The sequence below is a fragment of the Pectinophora gossypiella genome, chromosome 22 (genome assembly GCF_024362695.1).
Source record: "Pectinophora gossypiella chromosome 22, ilPecGoss1.1, whole genome shotgun sequence".
NCBI classification, from domain to species: Eukaryota; Metazoa; Arthropoda; class Insecta; order Lepidoptera; family Gelechiidae; genus Pectinophora; species Pectinophora gossypiella.
Genome location: NC_065425.1, coordinates 890108 through 912992, shown reverse-complemented (window position 1 = coordinate 912992; position 22885 = coordinate 890108). Strand labels below are relative to the sequence as shown.

The window sequence follows — 22885 nt, the reverse complement described above, 5'->3', positions numbered from 1 at the left end:
GGCGGTTAAGAACAGGTATAAATTAAAATAAAATTAGATGGTGTATATTGGAATCAGCACAATTGTAATGTTTAAAACTAAGTCGCCTATAAGCAAACTCTTTAGTTTAAAAAATAAACTTTGATATAAAGCAAAGGGTGTGTTTATACTGTCGCAAAAACGAGCGAAGCGAAAAGGAAATGCCGTCACTCAATATGATTACTCCAATTTCATATTTCGTTTACGTCTTCCACTTCTACCGGTAGAGATCTTACCTATATATTTTATATAATACTATATTATATTAATATATACATACATAAATTCACGCCTGTAATACCTAATGGCGTGACAGAGATCTCTCGTATTTACTTCAGTATTTTTTTTTTAAGAGCATTAAAAGCATCCCCCAATATTAAAAAGGCCACATCGAAGCAATTTATCTAAACAGCAGTATTGCAATTTGACATTTGCGCATATAAAAGTAAGTGCACAATGCTAACAAAAAAAACATTATTGCTTTTTAGATGGGTGAGGATAGAAACTGCCTATTTGCCCCACCAGGTATCGCTGCTGTTGAGTGTTAGAATAGAATAGAAATGTTTTATTGCGACCATGTGTTAAGAGTTTTTTTGTAATTATTTCTTTTTATTTTGGTGCAATAAAGTGTATTTGTATTGTATTGTATTGCTGCCGTCTGCATTTGAGCTTCTAGTTTTTATCTTCATTGCTTAAATGTGGCCTTTTTAACCTTTATGGCCTATACATGAAGAAAGAAAAAGAAATGGCGCTTTTATACTTAAGCGTACGATAAAAAAAAATGTATTGCTTGAAGTGAAGACAATAATATGTTTTGTATTTAGATTCCACGCTTTAACAAGAGTGAGTGGGAAAGATGATGTTGTCTCGTTCGCTTGTGTATCCTACCTATCTTAGTTACCTTTCGTTAACCTCGTCACAAACGAGGAAATGATTGATAAAATGTACTTTATCTTAATATAATGTTAAGCGTTACGGTCAACAGCGAATGGGAAAGACTTATACTTCTCTCTCATTCGCACTCGTTCGTAAACTTAAAAAAACAGGGTGACCTCCGCCGTCTGTGATGTTATGATAAAGCGGTTATTATACTGTCGATGCTGTTGATGTGCCGATCCAAGGAATGTTCCCAGTATCCGAACGTTTCCAGCGTGTAAGCACACGCCCAACGCGATAAAATTATCGATCGGAACAATAGATTTAGTCAAAATCGATAAGCTTGTTTTTTCCCTAACATGCGTGGCACGTGATTTCGTTCGTTTGACAGAACGTCAAAACTTATTTGGGTTCACATATTTGCATCAGTAGACATAATTATATCGTCAGAATCGATAAAATGAGCGTGACAATTTTTTATCGCGTTGTGCATGTTCAAATTCAAATTCAAAAATATCTTTATTCAGTAGGTAACATAGTTACACTTTGAATCGTCAACATGTTAGCGACAGCATGTTAGCCCTGGTGCAGTAAAAAGACTTATATAAAAAGAAAAGTATTATCTAACCCTTTGGCAGATAAGACCAGGGGGGTTAAAAAGGCCACATGAAAGTAATTAATTTAAAAAAGCAATATCTCAATTTGACATTTGCGCATACTTATATAAATCATGGCATCTGTGCATGTCCTAACACCTTGTCAGTGCGCTCAAGTTTTAAGTTTTAATATTTTTATTATATTTTATATAGGTGGAAACCTGTTATTGGCTTAGTTTTTTAGTATGATATTTTTGCTATAGTTGTTAAGAGCTGGTGGTCTCCCAAATATTAAATAAATAAAAGCAAGTGTGCAATGCAAACAAATGTCAAACAGCAATACAATACAATACAATACAAACACACTTTATTGCACCAAAATAAAAAGAAATAATTACAAAAAGTCTCTTAACTAAGTACATGACAAATAGCGGCCTTATCGCTTAAAGCGATTTCTTCCAGACAATCATAAGGTGAGGAAAAATGCAATATTGCTTTCTTAGATGAATTGCTTCGTTGTGGCCATTTTGGCCCCTCAGATAAGAAGGAATAATTTGAAAATGGAAAGCCAATGTTACATACTGTTAAAGAGTTTTTACAACGGGAACGTTCTGGAAGTGGAAGCATTGACGAACAATTTGAAAAAGGAACGTGAGACGTGAGTGCATTGCCGGGAACGGCTCGTAGTTGATTAGCTAGCCTAATAACCGCTTAAGGCAAGATACACACAGACGGTCAGCGCGCGATGGCTACTGTCAGCAGCGCGACGGGCAGGAATGTTGCTGTGACGCTGTGGCCCGCGTTGCATTCATCCGTGTCACAGCAGAACGTACGAGCGCCCCACCATTCTGTGGACAACGGCTTGTGTTAGATCTTCAACTGTCGTGTGGATTGTGAGGTGGAGTACCATCCTCATCAACCAATCAGGGTCACTATTGAGCCGCCAAAGGCCCCTGACATGGCTCACATAACGACTACTTACTTACAACAGTAAGTAGTAGCCGGGACCAACGGCTTAACGTGCCTTCTGAAGCACCGATCATCTTACTCTCGGACAATTTGGTGATTAGCCAGAAATGTCCTAATCAAACAAGGGACCACAAAGTAATTTTTGTTATATGTCTCCACCGGGAATCGAACCCGGGACCTCCGGATTGAGAGCCCAACGCTTAACCACTGGACCACGAAGGTCGTTGTGTTAGATAAAGACTTATTACACCTATCGACAGGCTAGACGCGTCAAGGTCACGGTGGTTGCTATGGTTACTCCCCACCAACTCCCGTTTCCCGATCAGATTGTCTAATAGCAAATCGTCGGGAAGTAGTCACGGAAACCACGAACTCGAGCGAGTTGGTAGGGAGTAACCATGGCAACCATTGTGACCTTGACGCTTCTAGCCTGTTGGACAGGTAGGTGTAATAAGCCCTATAATCATTTCAGTTTATCAGCTACTTTAACTATAATAAAGTCTATTGTATTCGCTCTTGTTATACGAAGGGCGTAATATACGATCCCGACGACCCGATTACTCTAGCCATTGAGGCAGCCAATCAGCTCGCGACACTAGAGACTTCAGGACCCCGATACCGACCCCGCCGGCGTGGTCGATGATTTCCCTCATTCAGCGCTTACCGCTAAGTCTTTCAAATATTTTTCCTCTCAGACGACGCCCTGAGCCGAGGTTCGCGCCCCTCAGCCGTTGTACCGGGTGAGAGCCTTCAGCGCTCCTCATTTGTCCGGCCAAGTAGTTAATGCCATCTGCGGCAAATCTACAATAAGTCACGTCAAAAAAGAAAGGGTTTATGAGCGCGACTTTATGTAACCCTCCTTTCATAAGACAAAAAAACTATGGCAGTAATAAATCACGTTCATAATCAGATAAAAGTAATTATCTATCATTGGCAATCATAGAATAAAGAATAACTAGCGACCCACCCCGGCTTCGCTCGGGTGCAAAGCTGAGGAAAAATTGCAATTATTTACGACATCACATTAAAAACCTCAAAAATAACAGTGTTTCTCCACTATTTAATGGATGTTATTACATATATAAACCTTCCTCTTGAATCACTCTATCTATTAAAAAAAACCGCACCAAAATCCGTTGCGTAGTTTTAAGATTTAAGCATACATAGGGATATAGGGACAGAAAAAGCGACTTTGCTTTATACTATGTAGTGATACTGCTTAAAGAATGGTCACTCTCCGTCCCCCGCGCCAAGAGGAAAAAAACTAGCACAAATCATGGCTGACTTTGCAAACTGACGTATGTGCAATTTTTTTCTAATTTGTGTAATCTTATTGACAATGGCAAAAGGTGTAAATCAGATACGCCAAAAATTGCAGATACGTCAGTTAGCGACATTAGCGACGAAATGTAGGTGGCAGCTCTGTTGAGTGTTCATTTTGACAGTTCTCCATAATGTCCAGCTAAAATTCGTAATAAATCGCTATTAAATGTGGAGCTACGTGGAGAGTATCCCGTCATTTGCGGTAAATCTACAGTAACTCACGTCAAAAAAGGTACAATATAACGTTAATTATCTTCAGTTACTTGATAAGGAAAATTAGGAAAGCGTTGCGTTTCTCCAACTTTCTTTTTCATTTAACGAATATAATTGTGTTTGAACGGAGTTAGGGAGAAATTATAATTAATGTATCTATTGAATACATAAACAGCTTATATACGTCCCACTGCTGGGCACAGGCCTCCCCTCGATCAACCGGAGGGGGTATGGAGCATACTCCACCACGCTGCTCCACTGCGGGTTGGTGGAGGTGTTTTTACGGCTAGTAGCCGGAATCAACGGCTTAACGTGCCCTCCGAAGCACGGAATCATCTTACTTTTTCGGACAATCAGGTGATTCAAGCCTGAAAAGTCCTTACCATCATCATCATATTCTTAGCGTTATCCCGTTGTCCGCTTACCTAACCTGAAGATTTGACATATCAGGTATTGTAAAGAAACGACTGCCTGTCTGACCTTCCAACCCACGAAGGGGAAAACAACCCACACAGGTTAAGGTCACATACCTCCGAAACGCATTAAATAAGGTAAGTAGTGAATAGGTACATACTGGTGCTAATTCCTGTAAATACCATCTAATTTTATTTTAAGTTATATCTGTCATTTTCTTATCCGCCGAAAAGGAAAGAGACGGGTAATCGACAAGCATAAAATTTATGGAACACACGTCAATTTTAAGCACAAATCTAAACCAACCGTCAATAATTTTACATCAGTTAATAACCCGACACATTTAAGTAGACAGCACGTCAAACGGATTGCATACCAGCGACGTACCTTTTTGATTCGCCCGGGTTATTCATTCATTTACTCATTCTTCCTAAAATTAAGAGCTGTGAATCATCCGTCCCTTTCCTTTTCGACGGATATGAAAATGACGGATATAACTTAAAATAAAATTAGGCGGTGTCTGCAGGAATCGGGGCCATTGTATTTTTTATTTGATTGATCTTTATATTACAATAAAATACGGCCTCTGTGGTCCAGTGGTTGAGCGTTAGGCTCACGATCCGAAGGTCCCGGGTTCGGATCCCGGTGGGGAAAGATCACAAAAATTACTTTGTGATCCCTAGTTTGATTAAAACATTACAGGCTGATCACTTGACTATCCGAAAGTAAGATGATCCGTGATTCGGAAGGCACGTGAAGCCGTTGGTCCCGGTTACTAAATACTGATGTAAGTAAGTAGTCGTTACATGAGTCATGTCAGGGGGTCTTTGGCGGCTCAATAGTAACCCTGACACCAGGGTTGATGAGGTTGGTAATCTACCTCTTAACCCACACAAGAGAAGAAGAATAACTACTCCTACTGTATAGTAATTACGCTAATAAATATATTTTAAATTCAATCAGGGACTTTCCAGGTTATGTTCCGCAAAACTCTCTCTTCTCATTGCTCGGGTAAATACATACATACATAACATACATAAACTCACGCCTATGTCACACCGGGGTAAATAAAAAAAAAAAAACTCGGGCAAATAATTATTTCAAAATATAATGTAATGGCAGAGGTGTATGTAAAAGTAATTGCTGCTTGATATTTGGATCACATTATGTATAGATTTATATTGCTTCCTATAGACACCCTCAGGCCAGTTGTCTTATTTTTAGTACCGGGTGAGACCCCTCAGCGCTTTTCATTCAAATTTAATTCTAAAATATCTTTATTCAGTAGGTAACATAGTTACACTTTGAATCGTCAATTTTTACATAACGAACGTCTCAACCGCCTAAAACTACTGCAGCTTCTCACAACCTGTATAGCCGGGGAAAAGAAGCTTCGTTCTTAAAAAAAAACATATAATATTGTTATACAATTAAGTAATTTAGCTGCCTAATATCAGTTCTCCGACAGTTAATCCCATGCATTCATTTCTTCTAAATAATCACTAACTTTAACATTCCCAAGCAGGTAATGCCTTCAAGTGATGTCAAAAAATGTCCTAAAAAGAGGTTAGGATAGAAGACAATAGATGCCAATAGCTCTTCGTCCATCCTCCATCATTCCGCCATAATGCGGTCGCGGCTGTAAAACTCAGTTCGCATTTCACTGATCCTGAATTATTGTCCGGCCAGAGCCGCAGTTAGAACAATGGTTCTTGTAGCGGACCCAACTAGTTGGCCACCTAGTTCCGCTCACATGCAACAGATGGCGCCACATTCAATAATGCAGTCTTCAAGCGGTCGTGAAACGCGATATCGAAGTTTACACGGCAAGACGCATATATACAACTTCCAACACAACACTGTCGGATCGTCGATCCCTAGTCACACTACTAACTTGTGGCTAGCGGGGTACTATGCTCAGTTCGGTACCCCGAAAACATCCTTTGGCGGCAGTACATCTTTGCCGCTAAAGTCCTAAGGACTTGAACGACCTCCGTGGTCCAGTGGTTGAGCATTGGGCTCACGATCCGGAGGCCCCGGGTTCGAATCCCGGTGGGGACATATCACAAGAATCACTTTGTGATCCCTAGTTTGGTTAGGACATTACAGGCTGATCACCTGATTGTCGGAAAGTAAGAAGATCCGTGCGTCGGAAGGCACGTTAAGCTGTTGGTTCCGATTACTACTTATTTATTTATAAAGTACAACCACATCACATACGTATATTAAAACATTTTACATTTATAAGGTTACGGTTTTGTGACTAATATATGTATATGACAATTACGGCGTACGTAACTTATACAATTAAGGGTACTTAAGTATTTAAAAATAAAGTAAAATTAGAATTACACATCAAACATAAAAATTAGAAATTAGAAATATATAAGTATAAGTAAAAAAAGTAAACTATAAGTAAGTAAGTAATTAATATCTGTTGAGCTTTAAATAATCTAAAATTACTCTATAATTATTTCTTTATACTTAACTTACTGAAGTAAGTCTTCTTCTATCGTGTGGGTTGTGAGGTGGATGACCAACTTCATCAAGCCTTTGAAATCCACGTCACGCGAGGTTGACAATAATAAGAGATGAACTCAATAGAACTCAACGACGATGACCATTTCGTCATCGTCGTATTGAGTTCGTCGTGGATGAGTGTCGTTTATATAGAGGAGCTCGGTGGCGCAGCGGTAAACGCGCTCGGGCTGCGTTTGTTGAAGTGAAGCAACTTTCGCAAAGGCCGGTCATAGGATGGGTGACCACAAAAAAAAAGTTTAAATCTCGAGCTCCTCCGTGCTTCGGAAGGCACGTTAAGCCGTTGGTCCCGGCTGCATTAGCAGTCGTTAATAACCACCAATCCGCACTGAGCCCGCGTGGTGGTTTAAGGCCCGATCTCCCTATCCATCCATAGGGAAGGCCCGTGCCCCAGCAGTGGGGACGTTAATGGGCTGGCGATGATGAATGTTGTTTATCACTATAAAATCCTAGTTGAGTTCGTTTCAGCTGGCAGGGTCATATTGAACTAGCATTTCGAATCACGCTGCTTTGACATGACTTATTGTAGATATGCCGCAGATGGCATTAGCGACTTGGCCTGACAAATGGGGAATCACGCTGCCTTGGCCAAGGGATTCTATGGTTTTATTATACATCAGGGGACCCACGCTCCATCCCTGTCTCGGGAGTCCTATCAGGCATAGAAAGGCTCTCGCAAATATATTACGGGTTCCGTACCCTCATTAGGTTTTGATATATTGTGAGGAACGACATATTATGCTCTAGTTTGGCTAAGGACCATTCAGTAACCTTTAAATAGGGTTTCGGAATCTAATTGCTTGTGATTATCCTGGGCTCTGTGTAGTGGTTGTGTAGGTAATCACTTAGTCGCGTCAATTTATTTAATCATCACTGTATAATTGCAGATGACAACTATAAAAGAGTCCATTATCCGAAAAGTTTGACCATCGGGAGAATTATTCCTGTTGGACAAATTAGTTTGACTACCCAGTTTGAACATTTATGAAACAAATAAAAGAAAAGGTGCAGGTCGTGTCGTATCATGAGGTGAAGAATTTGGCAGGAAGAAGAGAGGAATGGCGATTACTCCACCGACAAGAGCGCTGCTCTTAAATAAAGAGAGATGCCCAGTTTGACCACGTGGTGTGGAAGAAGGGGCGAAATCCAACCCTGGACTGGTAATCAGTTTTTCTTTCAACAGTTTTAAGACAGTGATTAAACAGAAACTTTGTGAAAAAGATTATGCGTATTTAGATAGAAATGCATGAGAATAAGTTTAGTAAGAAAGTTCCTGGAAACAAATATTAGGAAGCCAAATTACTGAAATTGCATTCAATCTCTTTTTTTAACGTTTAATAAAACTAATAAATAATTGAATTTTATTAAAAATTCGCAACATCATCAAGTTCAAAATGGTTTACTCATAAATCGTTTCGGAGTGAACCCTAAAACAAGCAGTAAAATAAAGCAGAATATGTGTAGTGGAATAAAATAACTGCAACTTAACTGCCGCTTGCGCAGTTTATGGTAATTGTGTCCGAACCAGATGCTTGTTTCATTTTCGTGGATTACTCTTGTTTTGAAATAAGAAACCTTTGTAGTCTTGTGGTTTATCAGCTTGCCTCCTAAACTACCTCTGTGGTCCAGCGGTTGAGCACTGGGCTCACGATCCGGAGGTCCCGGGTTCGAATCCCGGTGGGGACACATCACGAAAATCACTTTGCGATCCCTAGTTTGGTTAGGATTATACAGGCTGATCACCTGATTGTCCGAAAGTAAGATGATCCGTGCTTCGGAGGGCACGTTAATCCGTTGGTCCCGGTTACTACTTACTGATGTAAGTATGTAGTCGTTACATGAGCCATGTCGGGGGCCTTTGGCGGCTCAATAATAACCACCAGGGTTGATGAGGTTGGTAATCCACCTCACAACCCACACGATAGAAGAAGAAGAAGCTTGCCTCTCAAGCAGGGAATGCCTGTTCAATCCCCAGTACCGAAATTGCAACCATGAGTTATTTATTTATCTCAATTTTACAAGTCACTATGGTCCTGTGGTTCAGGACTTGCTTCTCAAACAGGGGGTGCCGGTTCAATCTCCGATCCCCGACATGGACATTATAGACGGCGATACGGCTCTTTTTTTGACGTGACTTATTGAAGATTTGCCGCAGATGGCATTAACTACTTGGCCGGACAAATAGGGAGCGCTGAAGGCTCTCACCCGGTACAACGTTTAAGACAACAGGCCTGAGGTTGCCCAGTTGGGCGCGAATCTCGGCTCAGGGCGTCGTCTGAGATGAAAAATATTTGAAAGAATTAATCGACGCTAGTGGGTCGATAGCGATAAGCGCTGATTGAGGGCAGTCATCGACCACTCCGGCGGGGTCGGTATCGGGGTCCTGAAGTGTTTGGTGTCGCGAGCTGATTGGCTGCCTCTATGGCTAGAGTAGCGATACGGTTCACCTATCACGTTGGTCTAACACAGTTCCGTGAAACGCGCGGATGGGATACCGAGTTCTTTATGCTGTAACTATCTTCTTATAACTTTTAAATTTACCTTCTATTTTATATTTTTCTAGTTAGTGAGATAGACATAGTTTTTTATATAAGTACCTTCCTATATTTTTTATTAATTAAGCTGGTTTGTGATTGGCTAAGACTTTTGAGATTTTTGTATAAATACAGCGACACTTCCTAAATAAAACATTAATATTCCAACTCTCAACTACTGCGTTTCTCTTCTCATAACACGCACTGAAACAGCCGCGCCACAATGCTATGACGCTTCCCCTGTCTGTCCGAAATGGGAATACAGTCATATTTATTCATATATATTTATTTTACTCCAAGTACAAAAATGTAATAGGATGCCATAGAGCTAAGAACCTCAGCTGATACACATCAATAGGAGCATCATTTAGGAGCAATCAATAGGAGCATATAATAATGTATATTTTTGAATTGAATTTGAATATATACACCATTAACACATGTTTATGGAATACGATGTTCGTGCGTCACCTAACAGGGTCCACATAATACCAGCGTCGTGGTTCACGCCGCGACTTGTGCTGAGTGAGGCCCTTTTATCTCAGGACGTCCACCACCACCTTATGGTCATTTCGACAAACATCCGTCTTGCTTTTTTGTAATTGTTTTAGTGGAAATTTGATATGATGTTGTTGACTTTTTTTGTGTGTAGCGTCCTTTTATAATAAACTTTTTCTATTCTATTCTATTCATTTATAAAGCAGCTTTCAAACCGCATTGGACGACAAAGTTACAAATGGTTTATGTCCGGCGCGATGTCGAATAAAACATTTATTTTACTCTGTGGTCACTTACAAAATGGCCGATGGACTGTCTTGTGTGCTGGCATAAGCTCACGACTATATCTTAATTGATGTAGCCAAAACTACATCCATATCGAGGTGAACTAAGTAACCACACCTCACCGAGCTTTCTGTTAGCACAACGTGATAGGTGGTGAGCCGTATCGCCGTCTATAACGGTCGAGCTAACTGTGTTACTGAAAACTGCACTTAAGATTTTTTGCCATTACATTTTTGCACTTGGAGTAAAATAAATAACCAATATGTTCCCAATTTAATAATCAAAGCACATAGTAACGGGTTCTTACCGCGTTTAAATGGAGAAAACAATGTAAAACAATGTTCCCAATGTTATGTTATGTTAGTGGGCTCTGTTTTCCGCATTTAGACTCTAAGATGGCCCATTATGCGTGTAATTGTTGACTACGTAAGCCAACCTATCTCCTTCCAGAAGCTCAGAAGCCTCCTGGGGTTTTCTATTCCTTTGAGGATTTTTACCCGCATGTTCCCTATTTGGACAGACAGGGGAAGCACCATAGCGTGTGGCTTGTGAGTTGAATTACCAACCTCATCAACCCTGGTATCAGGGTTATTACTGAGCCGCCAAAGGCCCCTGACATGGCTCATGTAACGACTACTTACTTACATCAGTAAGTAGTAACCGGGACCAACGGCTTAATGTGCCTTCCGAAGCACGGATCATCTTACTTTTTGGACAATCAGGTGATCAGCCTGTAATGTCCTAACCAAACTAGAGATCACAAAGTGATTTTTGTGATATGTCCCTACCAGGATTCGAACCCGGGACCTCCGGATCGTGAGCACAACGCTAGGATCATAATGAGATTAGAAAGCGTAGCGTAGGTACTATAAGTTTTATAATAAATATGGTTATAACGACCTGTGAATCATTATTTATTGTATTTCTTTTACGACCGTTATTATACTTAAAATAAAAGATGCTATAAAATAAAATATATTGCCATAATAGACTGCCGATATGGAATAAGTTGGATAGAAAGGTTAGATAAACGTCGAACGGCTATTGGTCGAAACTCTCGATATAATTCGCTGCGTGTGCGTGAGCGGTTTCGTGCCGCGAGGGCTGGAGGTCCGACTTCGGTTCCCGACGGGGACATTGTCGATATCACTTAATGAAACTTCTCTAGCCATAGAGGCAGCCAATCAGCTCGCGACACTAAACACTTCAGGACCCCGATACCGACCCCGCCGGCGTGGTCGACGATTTCCCTCATTCAGCGCTTATCGCTATCGCCCCACTAGGGTCGATTAATTCTTTCAAATATTCTTCCTCTCAGACGACGCCCTGAGCCGAGGTTCGCGCCCAACTGGGCACAGGCCTGTTGTCTTAAACGTTGTACCGGGTGAGAGCCTTCAGCGCTCCCCATTTGTCCGGCCAAGTAGTTAATGCCATCTGCGGCAAATCTACAATAAGTCAAAAAAAAAAAAAACTTAGTGAAACTATTTTTTTAGCTAGTACATAACTATGACTACTTAATGTATGAAAAAATAAATTCCAACTCTTTTATTCCAAGTTATTTTCCGTAAAAAGAAAAATATTCTTTCATCCATATCGCTTCGGGCGGTCGAGTCGTAAAACACCAGAAACTAGAATTTAAAAAATTAATTACTTTTTTTTGCGCGTGGTGTTATTATCCAGAACAAAGCCTTTAGAGTCCACAGTCTAATTAATTAGAATGCGGTGTACAAACAATGTTGGAGTTTAGAAAAGGTTTATAAAACTGCGGTTTATCTGGAGTCGATTAGCTGTTGCACACTCCGGACACTTGATACAAAGCACCTTGTTTTACACAGACACTACACATTGACGTCTATACGCGCATCTGTGTGTGTGACGTCTGACACTATACGATTCTTCTTCTTCTTATCGTGTGGGTTGTGAGGTGACGTACCAACCTCATCAACCCTGGTGTCAGGGTTACTATTGAGCCGCCAAAGGCCCCTGACATGACTCATGTAACGACTACTTACTTACATCAATAAGTAGTAACCGGGACCAACGGCTTAACGTGCCTTCCGAAGCACGGATCATCTTACTTTCGGACAATCAGGTGATCAGCCTGTAATGTCCTAACCAAACTAGGGATCACAAAGTGATTTTTGTGATATGTCCCCACCGGGATTCGAACCCGGGGCCTCCGGATCGTGAGTCCAACGCTCAACCACTGGACCACAGAGGCCGTACTATACGATTGAAGACTAAACTAAGACCGAGGGGGATGAGGTAAACCTAGCACAGCCGCTGGTGGGGAGCGGAGAGTTGTTGTTATGTACGTAGTATTATTACTTATTCTGTGGATGTAGCTAAGGCGAAGTTGAATTGACTTGTATGTAATCCGCTTATGCCTAACACATGAAATCCACGTCTTGTGAGATTCGCCTCTTCTACAGGGTGTAATTGACACCAAAAAAAAAATCCAAAGGAATTCCATAGTCTCTGCTTACCCCGGTGGGAAATAGGCATGAATCTATGATAATTCAGCTCATGAGTCTGATTTTATATTGGAAAATTCCACTTCAATTATTCCTCTTAGTTTTTTGCACTGTCTTCCTAACACACAAAAGTATGGAATTGAAATTTATTAAAAAAAAACGCAAAGAAATGAATTTTGCGACGGAAAATTCCACTTCATATTAACTCAGGATTGATTACAGTGTCAATTACACTTCGGTATTAACTGTGGCTATTTACTTATTGTGTGTTCGCTTTTCAAAAGATTTGTTTTAAAAACTGTCGCGATCTATACGCTTTTATACAGGATTGGTAGCGAATAAAAAACATACATAAACTCACGCCTATTTAAGAAAGAAAGAAACGTTTATTATAAAGGAACACCACAGTAACAAATACAAAACAAATATATAATTTAAAACACGGAATAACACACAGCTTACAAACAAAACACATAATAAAAACAACATTATTAAGTACATTATTTCCCGCCGAGGTAAGCAGAGACTATGGAATACCATTTGCGTCGATCCTGACATACTTCTCTTGCTTCCGCCACATTCATCAATCGTTTCATACACGCACGCCGGTTCAGAGTAGATCTTACTGAACCTTTTCTATGGACATCTCCAATTTGGTCAATGTACAAAAAACAAAAAAAAAAATGTAAAAACTTAAAACGCGTTTGTCATTTGTTTTTCTTTCTTTATGTCGTTAAACAGACAGAAATATTGGATGTCCTTTCTAACGTGGTGGACCATTATAATTACTATGGGCAGATTCTGATTTTTGTAGATTTGCCGCATTTACTTGGCCGTACAAATGGGGAGCGCTGAAGGTCAGTCACCTATCACCTACAGCACATTCTATCCATCTTGGGGTTCGTGTCATAAGTTCAATATTCTTTATTTAAGCAATGGATGAGTCTTGCACAGGACCGGAAAGGATGGCGTGAAAGAGAAGAGAACTATGCCCAGCAGTGGGTGGATACAGGCTGAGTAGATAGATTATTTATTTGCATACTATGTTATTTCCTAATTGTGGCTTGCCTTTTAGGGATTAGGGGTGTGAATTTATCCATATATATATGTATGTTGACCACAAAAGCAGGAAAAACGTAAGATAAAGAAAAGAGGCGTCCCCGAGCTGTCAGTTTGCGGGTAAACTGCTTTGTGCAAATAATCCCTAAACGAGGCATATTAAATTATCTTTATCTGGTTGAAAACAAAGCGGTAGATATAGCTTTGCTTAATGAAAACTAACGACGCGGTTGCTTTATCTCGCCAGGCTTATTTCAGCCTCGGAACTGTTTATTGTAGTTTAAAATTATTATAACATTTTATCCCTCTTTTAAAATTCTAAGCTGCACGGGAGCGAATATAAAAACATATACATAATATCATCACCCGTGTATACCTTTTCTTCTTCTATCGTGTGGGTTCTGAGGTGAATTACCAACCTCATCAACCCTGGTGTCAGGATTATTATTGAGCCGCCAAAGGCTGTGTATCCCTAAGGCGATAGTATATAGGGTGTTAATGACATTAGCCCCGATTCCTGCAGACATCTCTTAATTTTACTTTTAGTTATACCTGTCATTTTCTTATCCGCCGAAAAGGAAAGGGGCGGATGATTGACAGCTCAATATTAGGAAGAATGAGTAAAAGAATGAATAACTTGGGCGAATCAAAAAGGTATCTCGCTGGCATGCAAACTGTTTGACGTATGGTGTCAACTTAATTCTGTCGGGTTAATTTTAATTTTGTGCTTGTCGATTACCCGTCCCTTTCCTTTTCAGCGGATAAGGAAATGACAGATATAACTTAAAATAAATTTAGATGGTGTCTACAGGAATTAGCACCATTGCAACAAATACTAATGGGGATGATTCAGACCATGATTCTGAGTTAATATATTCATTACTTTTTGTGCGTTTTTTTTTAATTATTTTCACTTTTGCCATGGAAAATTCCACTTGATATTAACTCAGAATAATGAGTTGAATCATCCCCCTCAGTATTCGTTACGATGTCACTTACACCCCGTACAAGTACGTACAGGTGTCAGAAGAATCTTTTAAAGTTTTGTCATGTACACTCCTCGTCGTTGTGACGGTTATGTTTAAGTCCCATGTCCTATGTTAAACTATACAGTAGGATACATTGTTTTAAGTTTACGCGGTTATTATCATAATTAAAGCACATAATAACGGGTTCTTACCGCGTTTAAATGAGGATATGAGACTCTCGATATTTCGACACTGTTGCAAGTGCCATGATCACGGGATGACTGATGAGATTGGAGTGGAGTAGGTAGATCCATAATTTTCTATATATTTTTTAATTTTCATTTTTCATTTTTTTTTTATTTTTTTTCCGTTTAAACGCGGTAAGAACCCGTTATTATGTGCTTTAGTTATACAGTAAGATATCCGAAATATTTCATATCTTATTGTTACAACTGGAAAGTAGCCAATTAAAAGAAACATCTGTTGGCATCACCTTTTTCGCTGCACGTTGGCACGCAATCCCTCACTGTCGTTAACTCGCTCACATATTTCTGAAACAAACAGACAGACATAATTAGTTGCTTATTTATAAAAATAAAATTAAGCTCGGTGACGTGTGGGTCTCCCACACCCTATCCATCCATAGGGAAGGCCCGTGCTCCAGCAGTGGGGACGTTAATGGGCTGGTGATGATGATAGTGGTATCTATACGTAGTTATCTACTACTGTCGCTTTGCCAACACAATATCGTAAGACAAAAGAGAGCTTTAGTTCGTACAAGTAAACATTTACCGGCTTTCCCTTTCATATAAGTAGGATTGTAATGTCAACATTTACACATCACACAATATTGGTGTAGTGTTAGGCGAACAACAACAAATATGTCAGGATAAATGTTATCTCTACGAGCATTTGGTGCGTCACGTAACCCCACAATAAAGACCGGCGCGGTCGACGATTTCCCTCATTCAGCGCTTATCACTATCGACCCACTAGGGTCGATTAATTCTTTCAAATATTTTCCCTCTCAGACGACGCCCTGAGCCGAGGTTCGCGCCCAACTGGGCACCCTCAGGCCTGTTGTCTTAAAAGTTGTACCGGGTGAGAGCCTTCAGCGCTCCTCATTTGTCCGGCCAAGTAGTTAATGCCATCTGCGGCATATCTACAATAAGTCACGTCAAAAAAAAGCCCTTTATTTACTATTAAGTGTAACATAGTGTGAATTAAGCTGTCTTATACTTAATAAGACACTCAGTTCATTTTGCGATGGCTGTACCTATGACAACTCATGAGCTAATCATTTTTATATTAATCAGTTCATCAGGACAAACCCCTTTGGGGTTTATTGATGTCATTTATTGTTTTTAGTTTATAAGTTTGTATAAGTTTAAAATAAATAAAAAAATAAGGGGGGAGTATTTGTAGGCTACGTGCGTCATCGACGCGAGTCATACCTACCTGACTAAACACTTTACGTATAGTTATAAAAGCAATTACGTTTCTAATAAAGAGTTAGTTCTTGGTACCGCGTCTTCGTCATTTCATCTCCTTAACACAAAGGACAACAATAGCTAAGAGTCTATAATGGTCGAGCCAACTCTGGTCAACTTATGATAAATTGGTAACTCATTGGTGCGGTAGAGGAGCTCGGTGGCGCAGCGGTAAACGCGCTCGGTCTGCGATTGTTGAAGTTAAGCAACTTTCGCAAAGGCCGGTCATAGGATGGGTGACCACAAAAAAAGTTTTCATCTCGAGCTCCTCCGTGCTTCGGAAGGCACGTTAAGCCGTTGGTCCCGGCTGCATTGGCAGTCGTTAATAACCGTCAATCCGCACTGGGCCCGCGTGATGGTTTAAGGCCATATCTCCCTATCCATCCATAGGGAAGGCCCGTGCCCCAGCAGTGGGGACGTTAATGGGCTGATGATGATGATGATGATGATGGTGCGGTAAAGGGGTTCGAACCGGCGCTCCCCGTTTGAGAATCAAGCCGTCGGTGTGCTACACCTTTAAAACCACGGAATAATTTACTTTCCGACATTCAATTCAACGACGTTGCATTAAAATGCACAGAAGAAAGAAAACTCCGCAATGAAAACTGTTTTAACAACGGCAGAGGTTTAAAATTATTTCATTTCGTTCCGAATTCAGGGATGCCATAGACTAAAGAACCTCTAGACATCCCTAATAATATAAGGGTCCTATCAAAACATCTGATAAATAGATCAGATACAAGATTATACTTCACACACTAAGTTCTAATAAAATCAAAAATTGACAAATATTGAGAGTTATTGAGGACAGAAGATAGAGCCGTAGTAGCCCAGTTGGTACAAGGCTTGCCTCTGACATATGAAGTCGCAGGTTCGAATCCAGCACAGGCCTAAACAAAAGATTGTCGAATTTGTTTTGGGGCCTTTAGCGGCTCAATAGTAATTGACACCAGGGTTGATGAGGTTGGTACTCCAACTCATAACCCACATGATTGAAGAAGATTTTTTCTTTTTTTTTAACAGTATTCCTCCATCCGGCACCAATTCGTATCGTGACATATCGATAGGCAACACAATAAACATAAAATTTATGGAATACACGTCAATTTTAAGCAGAAATCTAAAACAACCGTCTAAAAATTTTACATCGGCCAATAACCCGACAGAGTTAAGTAGACAGCACGTCAAACGGATTGCATACCAGCGAGATGCCAATTTTATTCGCACGGCTTATTCATTCATTTTAAAATTAACGTCGGATATAACTTAAATTGAAATTAGGAGGTGTCTGCTGGAATCGGGGCCATTAGGCGTCTATTTATTTATTTGGCTGTGACGCCGACTAAGGACGCGAATAAGTAAAATATTTTCGTCTTTAATGAGGAGCTGTGTCGTTGGAATTGTAAATGAAATATCTCGGATATTTTAAGTGGCAAAACGAAACCAGATTCGCTTGAAAATAACTTGCTTGCTTTGCTTGCTACTTCGCAAGGTAAGTAGACTTACCATTACGTATACAGGGTGTTAGTGACATCGTAACGAAAACTTTGAAGTATGATTGAGGCCATGATTCTGAGTTGATATCAAGTGGAATCATGAATTTTCCGATAGGAAATTCCACTTGATATCAACTCTGAATCATGGTCTGAAACATCGTCCTCAATATTTGTTATTGTGTCACTTACACCCATACGCACTTGTATGGCTACTGTACGTACAGTCATGAGCAATATAATGTACCCACTTTAGGACTCTGTCGCACTAACATATTTGACATTTAGTGAGACTTACAGTTCAATTTGTCAAAAAAGTTAATGTGACATGGTACCAAAGTGTATTATTAATGCTCGTGACCGTACTTGTACGGGGTGTAAGTGACATCGTAACAAATGCTGAGAGTGGTGATTCAGCTGATTATTCTGAGTTAATATCAACTGGAATTTTCCATCGCAAAAGTATAGAATCTAAATAATAAAAAAAATACATGAATTTTGCGACGGAAGATTCCACTTGATATTAACTCGGAATCATGGCCTGAATCATCCCCTTCAGTATTCACTAACACCCTGTATACTATGTATTTTTTTGGGACAAATAAAAGAATATTAGAGAAATATACCTACCTAATTTCTTTTCCATACTTTTTAGAGCGAGATTTTCCCGTAGTCGGGTTTTAGTTTTTAAACAGAAGAATGTAATGTCTTGTAATGTCTTTTGACATAAAGTCGAAATTTTAAAAGGTCGGGTACCCTTCTGAACTTAAATTATATTTATTAATTTTATCAACCTGCCAACCGCTGACACAGATGTCACAGATAATTTGCACAACCTTGTACATAATGTTGTGCAAATTATGGCAACACCGTATTTTATTCGTTCTGTTTATTGTCTTTCTGTCAGGAGAGAAAAATTTACGGAAAATTAAATTGCAAAGGATTTTGATGGAATATAAAATTTTATGAGATTAAATTAATTTTTCGGGTTGTACACAAAGGGAGGGACTAGAAATGAATTTATTTCATAAAATCCAAAACCTGTCATGTGTATTGTCGTGAAATATATTTGAAAATGAATAAGCGACGATTTCATGTAATTTTTTTAACCTATTTGCAGAGCTGGCGACAAGTGGGTGTGTATGCTATGCACCTCTGTCGGGGATAAAGGCGTGATGCTACGTATATATGCATAAATTAAATTATATAAAAAAAAATCTTTAACAGAGATGGTACATAATAATATTTGCAGTTGTGACCTCCTAGTAAGTGTGAAACACCTGTGTCAGAAGGTCAAGCTCCTCCATATCCATAAGTACTTATTGGTACCAAAAGTCTGAAGTATACATACATCGTATTATAAGTAAACAATGAAGAAAATATAAAAACAAACATGTGAAAAATCAACAGGAGGGGGGTATGGAGCATACTCCACCACGCTGCTCCACTGCGGGTTGGTGGAGGTGTTTTTACGGCTAATAGCCGGGACCAACGGCTTAACGTGCCCTCCAAAGCACGGAATCATCTTACTTTTTCGGACAATCAGGTGATTCAAGCCTGAAAAGTCCTTACCAAACAAAGGACAGTCTCACAAAGTGATTTCGACCATGTCCCCATCGGGAATCGAACCCGGACCTCCAGATCGTGAGCCTAACACTCTAACCACTAGACCACGGAGGCTGTTGCTGTGGCTACCCCCCTCTGGTTGATTGAGGGGAGGCCTGTGCCCAGCAGTGGGACGTATATAGGCAGTTTATGATTATGTGAAAAATCCAGATCCAGGATGTTTCAAAGAAGGATTAGGTCAAGAGTACTCCAAACTGGCGAGCATGCATGAAGTCAATGGAGTGGAAGAACCAAAAGTGGTGTGTCAGGAACTTAGTAAGTGGAACTTCGTGGTCTCAAGCCATGGGGGTAGGCAGAGGCGTAACCAAACAAAAAATAGGCATCCCGGTGATATTCAACCTGTTTGACATGTGCTGTCAACTTAATTCTATCGGGTTATTGTCCAATATAAAATTTTGGGAGGGCTTTTTAAATTACTGCCTCAAATTGACGTGTGTTCCATAAATTTTATGCATGTCGATTGTCCGTCCCTTTCCTTTTCAGTGGATAAAAAAAACTACAGGTATGACATGAACTAAAATTAGATGGTGTGTACTGAAATCAGCACCAATATCTTGTTGAGAGTGCATACATATGAAATGATTATTGAGAAAGCAAAAAACATCGTGCTGATTTTTATAATGAACAAAACTGAAAGACATTTAAAAAAACTATGGAACGTACTGAAATTTACAAGTAAGTACTTATATAAAAAAAAAATCTTATCATGACCAAGGAGACCGTCGTTAACACTTACACGGGTAATACATTCAGGTTACATTGATTTAAATAGCCCCGTACTATTCTCTTGGTCCAGAATTAAGTTGGTCATACATCAGCAGCTGAGGCAGCGGACTCACCCCACCCCGCATTGGTGTCAGCACTATTAAAATAAGCTCATTCATTACTCTTTCTGCCCCAGGGGTACCCAGGGGAGCTCTTATGTAATCTAACCTTTAGCCTGGGACAAACATGCCATTAATTAAGATGAGATAATTTATTTCAGTATAATATATAGAATGGCCCCGATTGCTGCAGAGACCCTTGATTTTATTTTAAGTTATACCTTAAACATAGTTGGTGAGGAGTGTATTACTACATACACTTCTGCCTACCTTCACCTGATTGTCCGAAAGTAATTCAAATTCAAAAATTCAAAAATATCTATATTCAGTAGGTAACATAGTTACACTTTGAATCGTCAATTTTTACATAACGAACGTCTCATCCGCCCAAAACTACTGCAGCTTCTCACAATCTGTATAGCCGGGGAAACGAAGCTGTAAGAAAAACCTCGGCACAGGGCCCTAGACGTTCTTTAAAATAAATAAAAATAAACATAAAATATTGGTATACAATTGAGTTTTTTAGCTGCCTAATAAATTATAATATAATTGGTTCCGGTTACTACTTACTTACATCAAGTGAGTAATCGTTACATGAGCCATGTCAGGGGTCTTTGGCTTAATAGTAACCGTGATACCGGGGTTCACGGGGGTAATTCACCCCACAACCCACACGATAGAAGAAGACTTCTGCCTACCCCTTCGGGGATAAAGGCGTGATGCTATGTATAGCCAAGCCACTCAACCTACCCCGACCATTTCCATTACGGAGTCTGCCACTAATGTATTCAAATTGCCCCGGTGGAGCCCGATTGTTGTCAAAATTAATTCCCGTTGATTGGTATTACAACGGTACTCCCACCGGTGGGCTTGAACTTCAATAGGAATTTGTAACTTCAAAATCGATTATTTAAACGAATTTCAGATGTTATTAACAAAGTTTAAAAGGTTTCTGTGCAGCCAAGTAGTTAATGCCATCTGCGGCAAATCTGCAACAAGTCACGTCAAAAAACAAAAAAGGAAGGCTTTTGGTTGGCGCGACCGTAATTAAACGAATAAAGTAAAATAATAATAAAAAAAACATTCATATTTTAAGTTATACCTGACATTTTCTTAAAAGAAAGGGACGGGTAATTGATAGACATAAAATTTATGGAACACACGTCAATTTTAGACACAAATAGAGACGGGTAATCGACAGGCATAAAAATAGAACATACGTCAATTTTAGGCAGAAATTTAAAAACCCTCCTAAAATGTTATATTGGTCAATAACCCGACAGAATTAAGTTGACAGTACACGTCAAACGGTTTGCATATCAGCGAGATGCCTATTTCATTCGCCCGGGTTATTCATTCAATTACTCATTCATTTTAAAATTAACAGTTGTCAATCATTAAGTCAGTAAGTAATTACTTACTTATAAGATCTTAAAAAAACAGAAAATATTTCCGTTACCTTAAGACGATTAGCAAAAGAAGTAAGTCGAAAGTTCTCGAATTTCATTTCGGCGTTTCATCAGTGTCGGGGTATTATTCAAATGGTTTCTTTAAAAACCAACCAAGTGCGAGTATTTCTCGCGCATGAAGGGTTCTGTATCAATGACTAGGTAAACAAATGTCATATTGTTTACATGTTGCCATTATTGATAACGAGTGAAAAGGGGCATAAATGGGCAAAGGGGCATAAAAACCCCCCTTGACGTTATGTGATAGGTGGGACTCCCCCCTTCTAAAAAGGAGGATGGAGCTTCACACTTTAGAGTTTGTTTTTATGATCGCCTGAATAAAGTCTTACTAACACTGTTTTATAAGTCGTTTGTATACTAACATTCTATGGATTTTCTCCGATTTTCATTTATTTTTTATTTATTTATTTAAATATTGATTTTATTTGTTGTTATAGCGGCAACAGAAATACTTAATTAGTAAAAATTTCAACTGTCTAGCTATCACAGGTTCTTGAGATACAGACCGGTGGAAGACAGACGGACGGACAGACAGACGTCTTAGTAAAAAGGTCCCATTTTTACCGTTTGGGTACGGACCCCAAAGAATGCCTGAAGGACGACGTTTCCATCATAATAATCTGCAGTCCAATCAACAGCCAGGAACTTAGCGTCGGGTAAACAGAGCAGTTATTGTCACTTGAAGACTAGTGATGTGCTGTGGCCTGTCAGTGATCTTGTCGATAAAATCTGTGGTCCTATCGATAAAATAAATCAGGTGATCAGCCTGTAATGTCCTAACCAAACTAGGGACCACAAAGTAACTTTTGTGATAGGTCCCCACCGGGAATAGAACCCAGGACCTCCAGATCGTGAGCCCAATGCTCAACCTTTGTGCTCCCTAGTTTGGTTAGAACATTACAGGCTGATCACCTGATTGTGCGAAAGTAAGATGATCCCTGCTTCGGAAGGCACGTTAAGACGTTGGTCCCGGTTACTGCTTACTGATGTAAATGAGTAATCGTTACATGAGCCATGTCAGGGGCCTTTGGCGGCTCAATAACAACCTTGACACCAGGGTTGATGAGGCTGGTATTCCACCTCACAACCCACATGATAAGAAGAAGAAGAATACATACAAACCATAACCATGTATACTAGGAATATTTTTTTGTTAAACTTTACCATACTATGTTGATACTTTATTGCACCGAAAAGAAACAATGACAAAAGTAAAGA

The 22885-nt window shown here is 39.7% G+C and overlaps 1 protein-coding gene across 2 annotated transcripts in view; it reads right to left on the bottom strand.

Annotated features, from left to right (window-relative positions):
- Positions 1-2062: 2062 nt before the first annotated feature.
- LOC126377251 (uncharacterized) overlaps positions 2063-22885 on the bottom strand; it is a 114012-nt gene continuing 93189 nt past the window's right edge. For both annotated transcript variants that reach the window (XM_050024972.1, XM_050024974.1), the window contains exons 3-4: positions 15259-15316; positions 2063-2338 (exon numbers count right to left, since the gene is read on the bottom strand). In XM_050024972.1, coding sequence (XP_049880929.1) covers positions 2226-2338; positions 15259-15316 — 171 coding nt within the window. In that variant the 3' untranslated portion in view covers positions 2063-2225. The remainder of the gene's footprint in view (positions 2339-15258; positions 15317-22885) is intronic.